The sequence below is a fragment of the Haliotis rufescens genome, unplaced genomic scaffold (assembly GCF_023055435.1).
Source record: "Haliotis rufescens isolate VD_foot unplaced genomic scaffold, xgHalRufe1.0.p SCAF_8, whole genome shotgun sequence".
NCBI classification, from domain to species: domain Eukaryota; kingdom Metazoa; phylum Mollusca; class Gastropoda; order Lepetellida; family Haliotidae; genus Haliotis; species Haliotis rufescens.
In genome coordinates, this window is record NW_025964372.1 from 15,093,963 (window position 1) to 15,107,267 (window position 13,305).

Below are 13,305 nucleotides of genomic sequence, written 5' to 3' on the forward strand. Positions count from 1 at the left end.
AGGCACCAGGGTGTCGTGTACAAAGCAATCTTACCGCTATGGTGATCGTAACTCCCATACCTTAACATAGACTTTTGACAGTCGTAGTGCCATGGTTGTTTTGTACAACAGCACCCTGTTCACCACTATACTGATCTGTCTAGTAGTTTCATCCAGAAATATTCAGCAGGTTCTGGAGTTTTCTCAGGGAAAAGCACTACCCTCTTTTTCAGTTAACTACCACTTGTCATGAAAACAAAAAGCATGAAATAAATAAAACTCCCAAATCATCAAAAAGCACCCTCATCACTAGACTGATCTGTATAGCAAGTTTCAACAAGAAATATTCACGGGTTTAAGAGTTCTGCTCCGAAAACGGAAAACAAACGGATGGACAACCCGGGGGATAACAATGTTTAGATGTAGTCATCAACATAAAATCTGCAACACAGCGTTGTAAAGAGCTTGGAATAGAAAACCTTCCTCAGAATACTTTCCATTGGCTAGAAATTCATCTATCCTTCTAGCCCCAATATAATTGCAATGTTAGACACTAACACTTGGTGAACAAGAAAACAGCGTTTTCTTCTATATCCACCCACCATGGGGCACATGACAATTTTAATTGTTCATATAGTAGTGATACAGCTGGAATATTGCTGAGTGCGGTGTTCAACAACAAACACACACAGGGAGAGTGGCTTCCCATTGACTACACACTGATATAAGATCACAGAGCAGGTCATCGATACTTAATTTGAGCTGAGAATGCGTGGATTTCTCCATATGAATCACGCTTTGATTATATGAGTAGACTGCATTTAAAGGACTGTGCTGCACAAGCATTTCATGCAAAACATTGTACAGGCATAATCTAGGATTCAAAACTGAGTACGCTTGGCAGGAAAATTGGTGAAAACAAGAAAAAATAACATATGGCACCAATTCTCAATCTCTGGGTAGGTAGCTCTTTGATAAGCTAACTTCAGTAGTTTGTGAAGTCCCCAGACATTATGCACCTTGTAAAGGAACATGGATCAAGGGCCATAACTGTGTACGCTCAAACTCTAAAAACATCAAGCTCCTCCCTTATAGCCCGCCATGAACAAAACAGGCTGCACATGGATTTCTGATTGAGAGAATAAATCCCTTTTACCCTGCTTCAAAGCAAAAGGCTGCACACTTATGCCAAGTCAATGAAAGTTACATGACATAGCAAAATATAACCTAAGCTCAATTGAACAGCTGTTTTTCTATCAATTTTGAATTTGTTTGAATTCATTTACAATGGCAGATAACATGTCGGTAAGATAAATTTGTTATAGCAGTATCACAAGGGGTACATGTGGTTTTATGCGTCCCTCAAAGTTTTATACCACTCACATCCTAGCTCATGGTACACACGGGCCACATAAAACCACATGTACCCCTCGTGATACTGCTGAAAACTAATACGATGGCTACCATGTTGAAAATCAGATTCATACGGCTTGAGCAAATTCAGGTGTCATCACTGATGGCAATTAACATGAGTGAAGTTCCAGTTTCATTGGTCCAGAGATGTCTACAGAAGACGAACCAGTCGACGGCATGGGCAACAATCCACACCATTGGGGTACAATGACGAAACGAACCAGGTCACACGCTGTGACCGACTAAGCCTCACTTTAGTTGCCTCCTTGTTTTTAACACGTGAAAATCCAGGTTAGAAAATGCTTGCTGTTAGAGACGGGATCAGGTGGGCATGCTCACTGACTTGATTGATGTCGTCGTATCCCAATTGCGTAGATCAATGCTCATGATATCAATCACTGGATTGTCTGTTCCAGACTCGATTATTTACAGACCACTGTCATATAGCTGGAATATTGCTGAGTTCAACATTAAAGAACAAACAAACCTTGTCATACGAGTAAGTGAATGTTATTTAACACCGCGGTCGGCAATATTCCAGCTGTACTACAGTGGCCTCAAAATAATTCAGTGTGGACCAGACAAACTAATTACAGAGAACATTTGCAATTACCCGTGCAATCGGGCTTTTATTTGAAAAGCTTGGGACATTGAGGAGCATTCTTCCAGAGACACCACTGTTAAATAGTTTGCGGAATCAATGGTGGTTCAAGAATGGCTTCATGTTAGGGAGACTTTTCATGTCTCAATAGTTAGGTGAGTTTTCCTCATATTCCACTAACAGTTAGATCCTTACATTCACCAAAGACATTCACACTTAGATCCTTGGTTATAGCATTTACAGAGTCATGTTTAGTTCCCAGTTACTTCATATACAGGATCAATCTCACTAAAATCAAACCTAAGTTCTCACTGCCGCTAAACAAAGATCTGAGATCATCCCATTATGGGTCACGTCACAAAGACCTTTAGCGAACTTTGGCCGACCACTGAAACAACTAACAAGAAGTCAATAGCTAATTTAGAAAGCAGCTTTCTCAAGCTTTACGGCACTCGTTTCAACCTGTTGACTTCCATTTCAGACTACACTTGAAAAATATGTTGACACAGTTCTTGTTTAAAATTTTGAAAACTGAACAAACAAACATTCCGGAATGTCAAATATATGGTTGCGAATGTAGGGCAGTGCTTCCCAAGTACTGTGCAACGCTTCCTCCGTTCAAATGTTTATCCCACGAAAGCGAGAGATAATTTTGATGGAATCAGTCTTACGGGCCGCAACTGTCGTTCGGAATACCCTGTGTTAACGTTTTCGAGGTTGCATGATTAGAAAACACATTCTGACTGTCACTTTCATGATCTGGTAAGCGACGCTTTGATTGGTGGGATGAAAGGTCATCTGACATGACCCGTAATGGGATGTCCTCAGATCTTAGTTTAGGGATAGCGAAAACTGAGATCTGATTTTGATGAGATTGAACCATGCTGTACTTCAGATCATTCCTCTCAGCAACAAATGGGTCTCACAATGTTGCCAAATCAAGTACTCAGTTCCATGAAATCATTGACAATCTGTTTGACTCTTGCCGGCGATGATAACAAACTACAAACTGTGAAGGAAGGGGAATAGAATGACCATTTTTAATATCAAATAATAAACCAATGGAACAAAAATGGAAGTTGACAAAATTGCTTCTAAAAAGTTGTCAAATAGACATGCTTCATAAATTTACATCCATTCCCTGGGTAAATAAGATGGGGAATGAGCTCGAAATGCTACATAATTTGCATCCGCCATGATGAGATTTTTTCCCTAAATTCAGACAAATTTGAAATTTTAAAAACTGGTGTACAGACATGGTCAAAATAGAAAAATCAAAACCTATATAATCCAGTTCATAAATCTTTTTCAGTTGACCACATCACATGAATCTCATCCTTCCATCTTCAGCAACCTCTATTGCGTTACTATGGTCACTGACATTATTACTGTGGTAGTCCACAATGTGATTGTAACAATGACTTCTGTGATGAGTTTGGGAGAGAAAGTTTATCCTGTGCGAAGAATAATATGTACGCCAGAGTCTGTCCAGATTGGTTCACTGAGCTCGCCGACGTCCAGGGCAAAGGTGGCCTCCTCGAAGGGCTTCTGCATCTGCCCTGGCCCGAAGGATCCAAGGTCGCCTTCCCGGTTTGCAGAGCTGCAGTCACTGTGCTGTTTAGCTAGGTCACCAAACTCTACCTGGCCGGATGTTATCTGTTGCCGATAACCTGAAATATAAACACAGAATTTCAGTGCACCCCGAATGAACTCCTCCCCACCTTGCATCAGCCTTCCTACAATGATTCCCCCCCAAGCAAATCGCTGAATCCCTCCTCACCCAGAAGTAACTGCAATGCCTCATCTTTGGTGCGAGTTATCTCCTCTTTCTTCCAGTTCATCGGCCTGCGAGATTCGCAGTGTTTCACCAGCAGGTGTGATGCTCGCACAGTTTGGGCACTCATCTTCTTGGCGGGCTCGGATGGTGGGTCCCACTGACTTTCCTTGGTGTAGAGGTTCAGATAGTAGTCTTTACCTGGGAACACGGAACACAGAACACTGTTGTTGATTTGTTTGTTGTTCAACCCAACAATAAGCAGTATGAAAAAGGACTGTTAATAATCCAGTGATTGATATAAGCAATGATCCAGCATACAATGACATGTTATGAACCAAGTCACCAAACCACCCGATTCATTGTGACACCTCCTACAACCAGCATCGGTTGCTGGGGACAAATTTCAACAAGGTTTGGTTGGTTGGTTGGTTGGTTTTTACGCCGCACTCAGCAATATTCCAGCTATATGAGGGCGGTCTGTGAATAATCGAGTCTGGACCAGACAATCCAGTGATTCACATCATGAGCATCGATCCACGCAAGTGTGATCGATGACATGCATCAATCAAGTCAGCAAGCCTGACCACCCGATCCCGTTAGTCGCCTCTTTCGACAAGCATAATGCTCATGATGCTAATCACGGGATTGTCTGGTCCAGACTCGATTATTTACAGACCGCCATCATATAGCTGGAATATTGCTGAGCATGGTGTTATATAACAAACAAACAAACAACAAAATAAACACAATGAATCAGCTGGCTATGCCAAATTGACTTGGTTGACATTCATTTTGTTGTACTGTCATTGTCTAAGACTCAAAATATCAATCAGTAGTTTGTCTGGTCCTGACTCAATTATGTATACCTCAAACATATCTCATAACTCTAGGTATATAACAACAAGCCAATTTTCACTATTTCAGTTTAGAAACATATCCAAGTATTAGCAATAGGTGAAGCTGTTTTAATAATCCTTTTACCATGGCATACATGGCTAACATCTAGATTTACTTTGAACGGTTCATCAACTTTTTCGAGGAACCATTCAAACCTCAAAACAAACAAATCCCCATAAAACATGTGCGCGGCAAAACCACTTATTATAAAGACCATTTCCGCATTCAAGAAATGAGCATTGACCATTTTGAAAATATTATATGCTATTCCTCAATATATGCTGATCTTGTTACTGACAAGTCGTTTTGGGGGTAATAATAATGTTTTTGATCTCTGGGTACCCCTGATATTATTACTATTATTATTATTACTATTATTATTATTTCTATTATTAATTCATAACAATACTGAAACTGCCAAACATTATTAATATTAAATTATAATGAATACCATAACTTCGAATAAGCTGACCGCATAGAAATAAACAGCAAATAAATAAAGACGAATGGTGTTTTGATTCGAACAAAAGAAACACACACATTTAGCTTCTTAACAGCATTCAAGAACTGGCAGAAGTCAATCATGATATCATCAATAAGTCTATGAAGTAAGATGAAGATGAGGTGAAGTAAGATGAAGATGAGGTGAATCAATTAAATTTAAAAATGTGTTATGTCGGCAAACGAACGAAATCGATCTGCTATACTGTAGACCGTTTAACATATCATTAGCGGGCTTTTCTAAACCCTGTCAAATTATGTGAAAGATAAAAACTCGTGATACACAATTTCATTAAAATAAAATATGTGAATAAATTAGTGTAAATATGACCCATGTCTGCCAATGTATAAAGAATATAACAATTGCATGAAATGGATGAAGATGGTGATTGTTTCAGAACATACCGCTAGACCGGCTAGTTCTCTTTTCCCAACCCTCTGGAATATCACCCATGCCGTTTCGAAACAGGAAGTGTTGGGTTACTATAAATGCAGAATCTATTCCGAAAGCGGATCGAAGTTAATTTTGAAATTAATGTTAATACATTCAGCAAACAACATTATAAGTCACGATTCACGTTTTGTAATAAGTAAATAATATGTTGTTACTGTTTGGCACACATATATATAGACGTGTATGTTTCTAAATTAGGTTTAGATTTATTTGTGTTACAAATACATTTTTCGTGAGTTTCAATAATGAGCATATTTAAAGTCTTCGTTTCCGAGCATCTGTAAAGAAAATATAAAGGATAAAATAACATGCCAAGATTATAATAATAATATAGCGATCAAATTCTCGTTTAAGCATATTTAATTCTGACAAGAACCATATATAATATTAAACTCCTTTCATGGTTTTTGATCCAACTTATGAAAAAACATATTGAGACGAAATTCTGGTTATTGTTGGCCCGAAGGATGATGATGATGATGATGCCAAAGACGACGATGATGATGACAACAACATTGCTGTCCTAAGGCCTCGATTCCAGCAATATCACGGCGGGGAAAATGGGTTTCAAACATTGTACCCATGTCGGGAATCGAACCAGGGTCTACCGCGTGACGAGCGAACGCTTTAACCACTTGGCTACCCGACCCTGAACGCGATGTTAACCCAATTCCACCTCACCTCACCTCACCTCAGCTCACCTCACCGTCGCCCCCAGTGTTTTCAAAATTCTATGCCCAAGACCTTTAAGTGGGTATCTGGGCCAATATGAAATTTAGCTTGTATTTGCCGAGTAGGGCCATCGCGTCATCGCCCTAAAATATACATAACAGCCGATGTTTATTACATACAGAAGCTAACACACGTGACTTCGGGTATCAAATATACCAACACCAGTTGATAAAAGTTTTAAACTATTCAAGGAGTTTAATGATAATTCTATTCATTTTAGCTATAAAAAATCTTAACCAGCTTCAGTGGTCGTGAGATTAGTGAATTCTTTTGATTGTTACGTCATAGTAACATCACAATTGTCTGCCAAACACTGACGCATTTTCATCACAGGTAAATAGGAGATATCGTTTATTATAGCTAAAATGGATTGAATTATCATTAAACCGCCCGCATGTTATCAAAAATGAGCGGGCCACTGTAACTTGATAATGCCCTCATATTGCATGACGACGGGCCATTATCACTCCCGTTGTTAGGTGACGTCATAGGATTGGGATAGGTGACGATAGGTGGGTCAGTGACATTCGTGTTGATTGCAGTAAATGTTTCAAAATCGATATTGTAAAAAGAAAGAACAATATCGGTTTTGAAACATTTACTGCAATCGACACAAATGTCACTGACCAACTTTTACAAATATGGAAACGTCATAGAACAAACCCGATGACGTCACTATTGAACGTGATATGTAATATAAATTATATACAATATAATATATATAATATGTAATAAAGAGAGGTAACTAACGAGATCGGGTGGTCAGACTCTCCGACTTAGCTGATACATGTCATCGTTTCCCAATTGTGTAGATCGATGCTCATGATCACTGATTATATATTGTTATATATTATATATAGTGATTCTGGATTTGAATACGTCTTCAGCAACCCATGCGGGAAACGGGATAGGGTGGTCAGACTCGCTGACTTGGTTGATGCATGTCATCGTATCCCAATTGCGTGGGTCGATGCTCATGATGTCAATCACTGGATTGTCTTGTCCAGACACGATTTTTTACAGTCAACTACAATCCAACAAACTCAAACGTCGTGGTAACATTTTTTTATGATAAATAAGTGTTCAGCATATAATTCACTAGTGCCACATTTAATGTGCATTAAGTTTGTGATATTCTTATTTATTTGTATAATGTCTTATTAATAAGCTGAATACCCGTGAGGATTCGAGTTAAAATAGGTCTTTAGCCACTCATGCTTGTTGTAAGAGGTTTGTTGTAAGTCAGCGAGCCTGACCACCCGATCCCGTTAGTCGCTTTTTACGACAAGCATAGTCGCCTTCTACGGCATGGGTGAAAGTGATTGAATGTTTGGATACCAGACCACTAGAGCACACCAGTAACCAAAGTAACACATGCTTGGTGTGGGGATTCTGGATTTGAATTCGTCTTCAGCAACCCATGCGGGAAACGGGATCGGGTGGTCAGACTCGCTGACTTGGTTAATGCATGTCATCGTATCCAAATTGCGTGGGTCGATGCTCATGATGTCAATCACTGGATTGTCTTGTCCAGACACGATTTTTTACAGTCCGCCGTCATGTATTTCTTTTCTTTTTTTCTTCTTTTTTTTTTATTGTTCCTGGTAAAAGTACATCATGTTTTGATAAGAGTCAAAATACATGACCAGGGTTTTTTAAGAAAGTACATATCATTCACACACATCCATACACACATTCATACTCACGAGAAGCTTTAGTATTTATGAAGACAGAATGCAGGATATATATTTAGTAAAGTTTTGGAATAGCAAATGTTTATATTATCAAAAGGTTTTCATAAGGAGCCAATTTCGTATATAATTCAGTCTGTTTGGCTTTACTAAAGTGTCTATATTTTTCTATTTGGTAATAATATTTAACCTCATTTTGGAAATGTGTAATGGTTGGTTGGTTATTTTCATTTTGCATCTATAAATGTGAAATTTGGCCAATAAGAGGTTCAGATAAAAAATATCATCGGTGTGGAAATGTTTTGAAAAGCCAAAAAGAATTAGGTCTGAAGCAAGATTTATCTTGCCAGTATGTGGACACTTAGACCGCCGTCATGTAGCTGGAATATTGCTGAGTGCGGCGTTAAACAACAAACCAAACCAAAACCAAACCTTCAATAGTCACTGAAGCTTACGTAAACTCTCTTGCAAGTAGAGTATGTGTGACGAAAAGTTTTATACAAATGCTGGAACACAAAGGTCTTCATATGAATTCGTGATTATATATTGCTTGTGATATATTGCCTTATCTATTATCAATATAGTTTGAGATTAGCGATGAATTTAAAGACGAGGCATGCGCGTTATAATGATTCCATGTGCCTACGGCGTTTTGACGTAATATACTGTGTGGTTGAGGTGGTATATAGTGACGTAACAGTGTATGATTACATCACAGGCTATCGATCATATTACGCAATCTGACACGAGTGTCAATACATACTTCTGCTATGCCGCTTACCTCCTACGATACCGCTAAATGTAAAGGATGTATAATTGAAAGTAACATCTAAAGGTATGTAAATTATATCGATATTACTCTGGATAAACGAACATTATGTGTGGATTTGGGGATAGAACCTGTGCTCGTCAGTAGAAGCGACTAAACCGATCAGGTGGTCAGGCTCGGTGGCCTAGATGGCGTGATCCGTGTATCCCCGATGGTGTGGATTGTTGCTCACGATATCAGTCACTGGTTTGTCTGGTCCAAGCGCCGTGATATAACAGGAATACTACTTGGTGAGGCGTTAGACAACTTATATACGCACGCACGCACGCACGCACGCACGCACTCCACAGAAACTTTTCCGTGAAGATCCGGGTAAGGTGAGGTCCTCAGCAAACCATGCTTGCCGTAAAAGGCGACTCGTGAGAGGCAAGTAACAGGATCCGGTGGTCAGGCTCGCTGGTTTGGATGATGCAAGTCATCGTATCCAAATTGCGTAGATGGATGCTCATGATGGCAATCACTGGATTGTCAGTCCAGACTCGATTATTTACAACCCGCCGTCATATAGCTAGAATGTTGCCAAGTGCAGACATACACACACAAATGGAAAAAAAAGATGCTTACGTCATATAACCTGCATTTTCGACGGCATGTTTAGTGACGTCACAATAGTAATGACGTTATTATAAGGGTAACGCTATTTTTCAGCGCATTATCATTTGCAGGAGCCCGAGGTCTTCCATTAACTGTCCGACGAAGGAGGGCAGTTGAAAAGAGAAAGTAACAACAAGTACCATCTTTTAACGTGTTTTGGCATGAAAACCCCATTCTTCCGTTCTCCGGGCGGACGCTCTACCACTAAGCCAAGGAGGCTACACGGGGATTCCCTGACGAATACGAATCGAATCCCATATTCACTTTCATTATGATCCTTTATCTGTATGTGCACAGCATCATGCCGATAGGTCTCACCCAAGAGGTAATCATCTAGAACCTACGATTTCATCGTGCATACAGAGTTGCCTCCCTTATCCGTGCCAGGATAAGAATCCGACATTCACTCTCACTATGATCCTTTGTATCTGTATGTATACAGCACCAGACCGGCAGGTTTCACCAACGTGGTAATTATATACTATGTGCGGTTTTGAGATGACACAGCTCACCTTAACTTGTTTATGTCCTACTTCGGTTGACCCAAACTGCCTATTCCTGCTGTACTCCACGGGGAGTCTCCTCAGCAGCCTCCTAGTGACGTCATTGTTAAGGCTAAACAGTTTTATTTATTGATTCAATCATGAACAAGGATGTTTATGAAATATAATTAACGCGTTATTGATAGTATTATATGTATTCTGATATGCATCAGGGGAATGTAACTTTTGATTGTTGATATAAATACTTTAGATTTTACACTTTGATAATTGGATCTCTGTTTGAAGCTATAGTCGTTATTTTGAGCTTAATTATGTGTTTTTACATTGCATTGAATAGGAAAGGTACAGTTTTCAGTCTGTCAAGCAATACACATTTGTTTGTTTGTTGTTTAACGCCACACTCAGCAATATTCCAGCCATATGACGGCGGTCTGTAAATAATCGAGTCTGAACCAGACAATCCAGTGATTGACATCATGAGTATAGTTCCACAAAATTGGGATACGATAACATGCATTAGCCAAGCCTTTTATGACAAGCAAGGGTTGCTGAAGACCTATTCTATCCCGGATGTTCACGGGTAACACCTCATGGTGGTGTGTTACAGCAGTATCGTTGTTTCTCCTGGCAGCCATTTTGTATATCTAAAGTTTTATTTCGGGTACTACTCTAATTTAAGTTATCCTTCATTAGCACTGGTTGCCAGAAATGTGGTAGCCTCAGTATACTTATTTGACTTAAATTTTATAAACCAAACGCAAGCACTGTACAATGCGGCGACAAGTTCTCTAATCGGTGATTGTCAAAAAAAAAACAATCCATGTAATGTTCTGTTAAAGTTACAATCAACCTATTCTTAAACAGAAGTTAAAATTTATTGAGTGAGTGTGGTTTTACGCCGCCTTTAGCAATATTCCAGCAATATCACGTCGGGGGACACCAGAAATGGGCTTAACAGATTGTACGCATGTGCGGAATCGAACCCGGGCCTTCGGCGTGATGAGCGAACGCTTTAACCACTAGGCTACTTCACCGCCCCAGTAAACATGTAGATATTCAGCTATCTTCCTGACTATATCTTTTCTTTCAGCGCCGACCAGTAGTTGGTGTTATTATAGAATAACACCATACGAGGAACGTAAATCATTTGAGATTATTGCAGATGTTATTTGAAACCTTTAACAAGAAAAAGTAAATTATTTACGGAGTATTTGTTTCTACCCAACAAAAGTACTTGATCTCAATTCACGCCACACACCTTTAACGTGGCCCGACCAGGTAAATCAGTATAATTATGTCTGGGCCACGCTGTCATTAACAGCGGCCCTGGTCGAGTGTTATGTATACTGTTAGTGTCGAGTTAGGAGCACCAGGTTTGCTTGACTCAACAAGCGTGAATCATGCTCGCGAGACTTCCAAAATTGATTTTGTCTCACATTTCCCTCCTTTAGTTTTGACATCCCCTTTGCCAGATGTCAATCACGTATATCACAGCTGCTGTCAGCGTTTATTCACATAACGTCTGGGTTGCCTTATTTGTTATTTTCTCATGGGCTGCTTGATGTTATATTGGAAACTGTCGTTCAAATATATGGAAACGCATTTTCGCTATAGTTGTGATAGATGAACCTGATAGATATATATATGGAATGTATAAAATGATGGAACAACTACTAGAAGTACATGTGGAGTATAAAAAGATGTGTATTTTTTGGAAGATTTTTTTTCAATCCATACCGCATGGCGGCACAGAACACTGTTTTATTGATGTGAATGACTTAAACACGGGCAAATCGAACAAAAGCGTTGCGTAAGCCTATCTGAATGGATTCCCTCTTTTTATAGCCTAACTTCAGTGAGACTTTTTTTCGGTTTTCCTGGAAGAATATTGACCTCGAATGCCTGCACCCCAACACGTTTGTTCTGTCGGTATTAGATTTAATGACAACCCTTTTTTTTATATTTATTGGAGGTAATACTATTCAAATAAAGACTTTTTTTAACGTGACTGTCGATACAACCGCAAAGAAAAAGAGATTATTCATGACGGGGTCAAGCCTGCTTGAAACATCACGGAAAGCATGAAAAGTAACTGAGAGCACATTCGAGATCACAGGAAGCATGACACTTCACAGAGGGCATGCCACTTCACAGAAAGCAGGAAACGTCACAGAAAGCAGGACACTTCATAGAAAGCAGGACACTTCACAGAAAGCATGACACGTCACAGAAAAGCAGAACACTTCACAGAAAGCAGGACACTTCACAGAAAGCAAGACACTTCACAGAGGGCATGACACTTCACAGAAAGCAGCAAACGTCACAGAAAGCAGAACACTTCACAGAAAGCATGACACTTCACAGAAAGCATGACACATCACAGAAAGCAGAACACTTCACAGAAAGCAGGACACTTCACAGAAAGCAGGACACGTCACAGAAAGCATGAACCAACAAGTAAAACATGGAACTAAACAGAAAGCATTAAACGTCACAGAAAGCGGGACACTTCACAGAAAGCATGACACTTCACAGAAAGCGTGACACTTCACAGAAAGCATGACACTTCACAGAAAGCAGAGCACGTCACGGAAAGCAAGACACTTCACAGAAGGCAGGACACTCAACAGAAAGCATGACACTTCACAGAAAGCAGGACACGTCACGGAAAGCAAGACACGTCACAGAAAGCAGGACACGTCACAGAAAGCATGAAACTAAACAGAGAGGACACGTCACAGAAAGCAGGACACGTCACAGAAAGCAGGACACTTCACAGAAAGCATGAAACAACAAGTAAAGCATGAAACTAAACAGAAAGCAGGACACGTCACAGAAAGCAGGACACGTCACAGAAAGCACGACACGTCACAGAAAGCATGAAACAACAAGTAAAGCATGAAACTAAACAGAAAGCAGGACACGTCACAGAAAGCAGGACACGTCACAGAAAGCAGGACACGTCACAGTAAGCAGGACACGTCACAGAAAGCAGGACACGTCACAGAAAGCAGGACACGTCACAGAAAGCATGAAACAACAAGTAAAGCATGAAACTAAACAGAAAGAATGGCACTTCACAGAAAGCAGGACACTTCACAGAAAGCAGGACACTTCATAGTAAGCAGGACACTTCACAGAAAGCAGGATACTTCACAGAAAGCAGGACACCTCACAGAAAGCAGGATACTTCATAGAAAGCAGGACACCTCACGACACTTCAAGCATGTCGTCGCGTAACTTTTGACCACCAGTGTATCTACATGAGACGCACAGCTCCTGAACATGCATGCAGTAACTATAACATCCGAAACCCATCTTCCACTCAGTTTAT

The 13,305-nt window shown here is 39.9% G+C and overlaps 1 protein-coding gene across 1 annotated transcript; it reads right to left on the reverse strand.

The window, feature by feature from the left end:
- Positions 1–3,010: 3,010 nt before the first annotated feature.
- Positions 3,011–5,684, reverse strand: LOC124149071 (peptidyl-prolyl cis-trans isomerase pin1-like). The gene is made up of 3 exons (XM_046520440.2): positions 5,574–5,684; positions 3,774–3,968; positions 3,011–3,663 (listed from the first exon to the last, which is right to left on the reverse strand). Exons 1-3 carry the CDS (start codon positions 5,620–5,622, stop codon positions 3,443–3,445), a joined length of 465 nt encoding a protein of 154 aa, XP_046376396.2. The 5' UTR covers positions 5,623–5,684; the 3' UTR covers positions 3,011–3,442.
- Between the last annotated feature and the right edge of the window lie 7,621 nt (positions 5,685–13,305).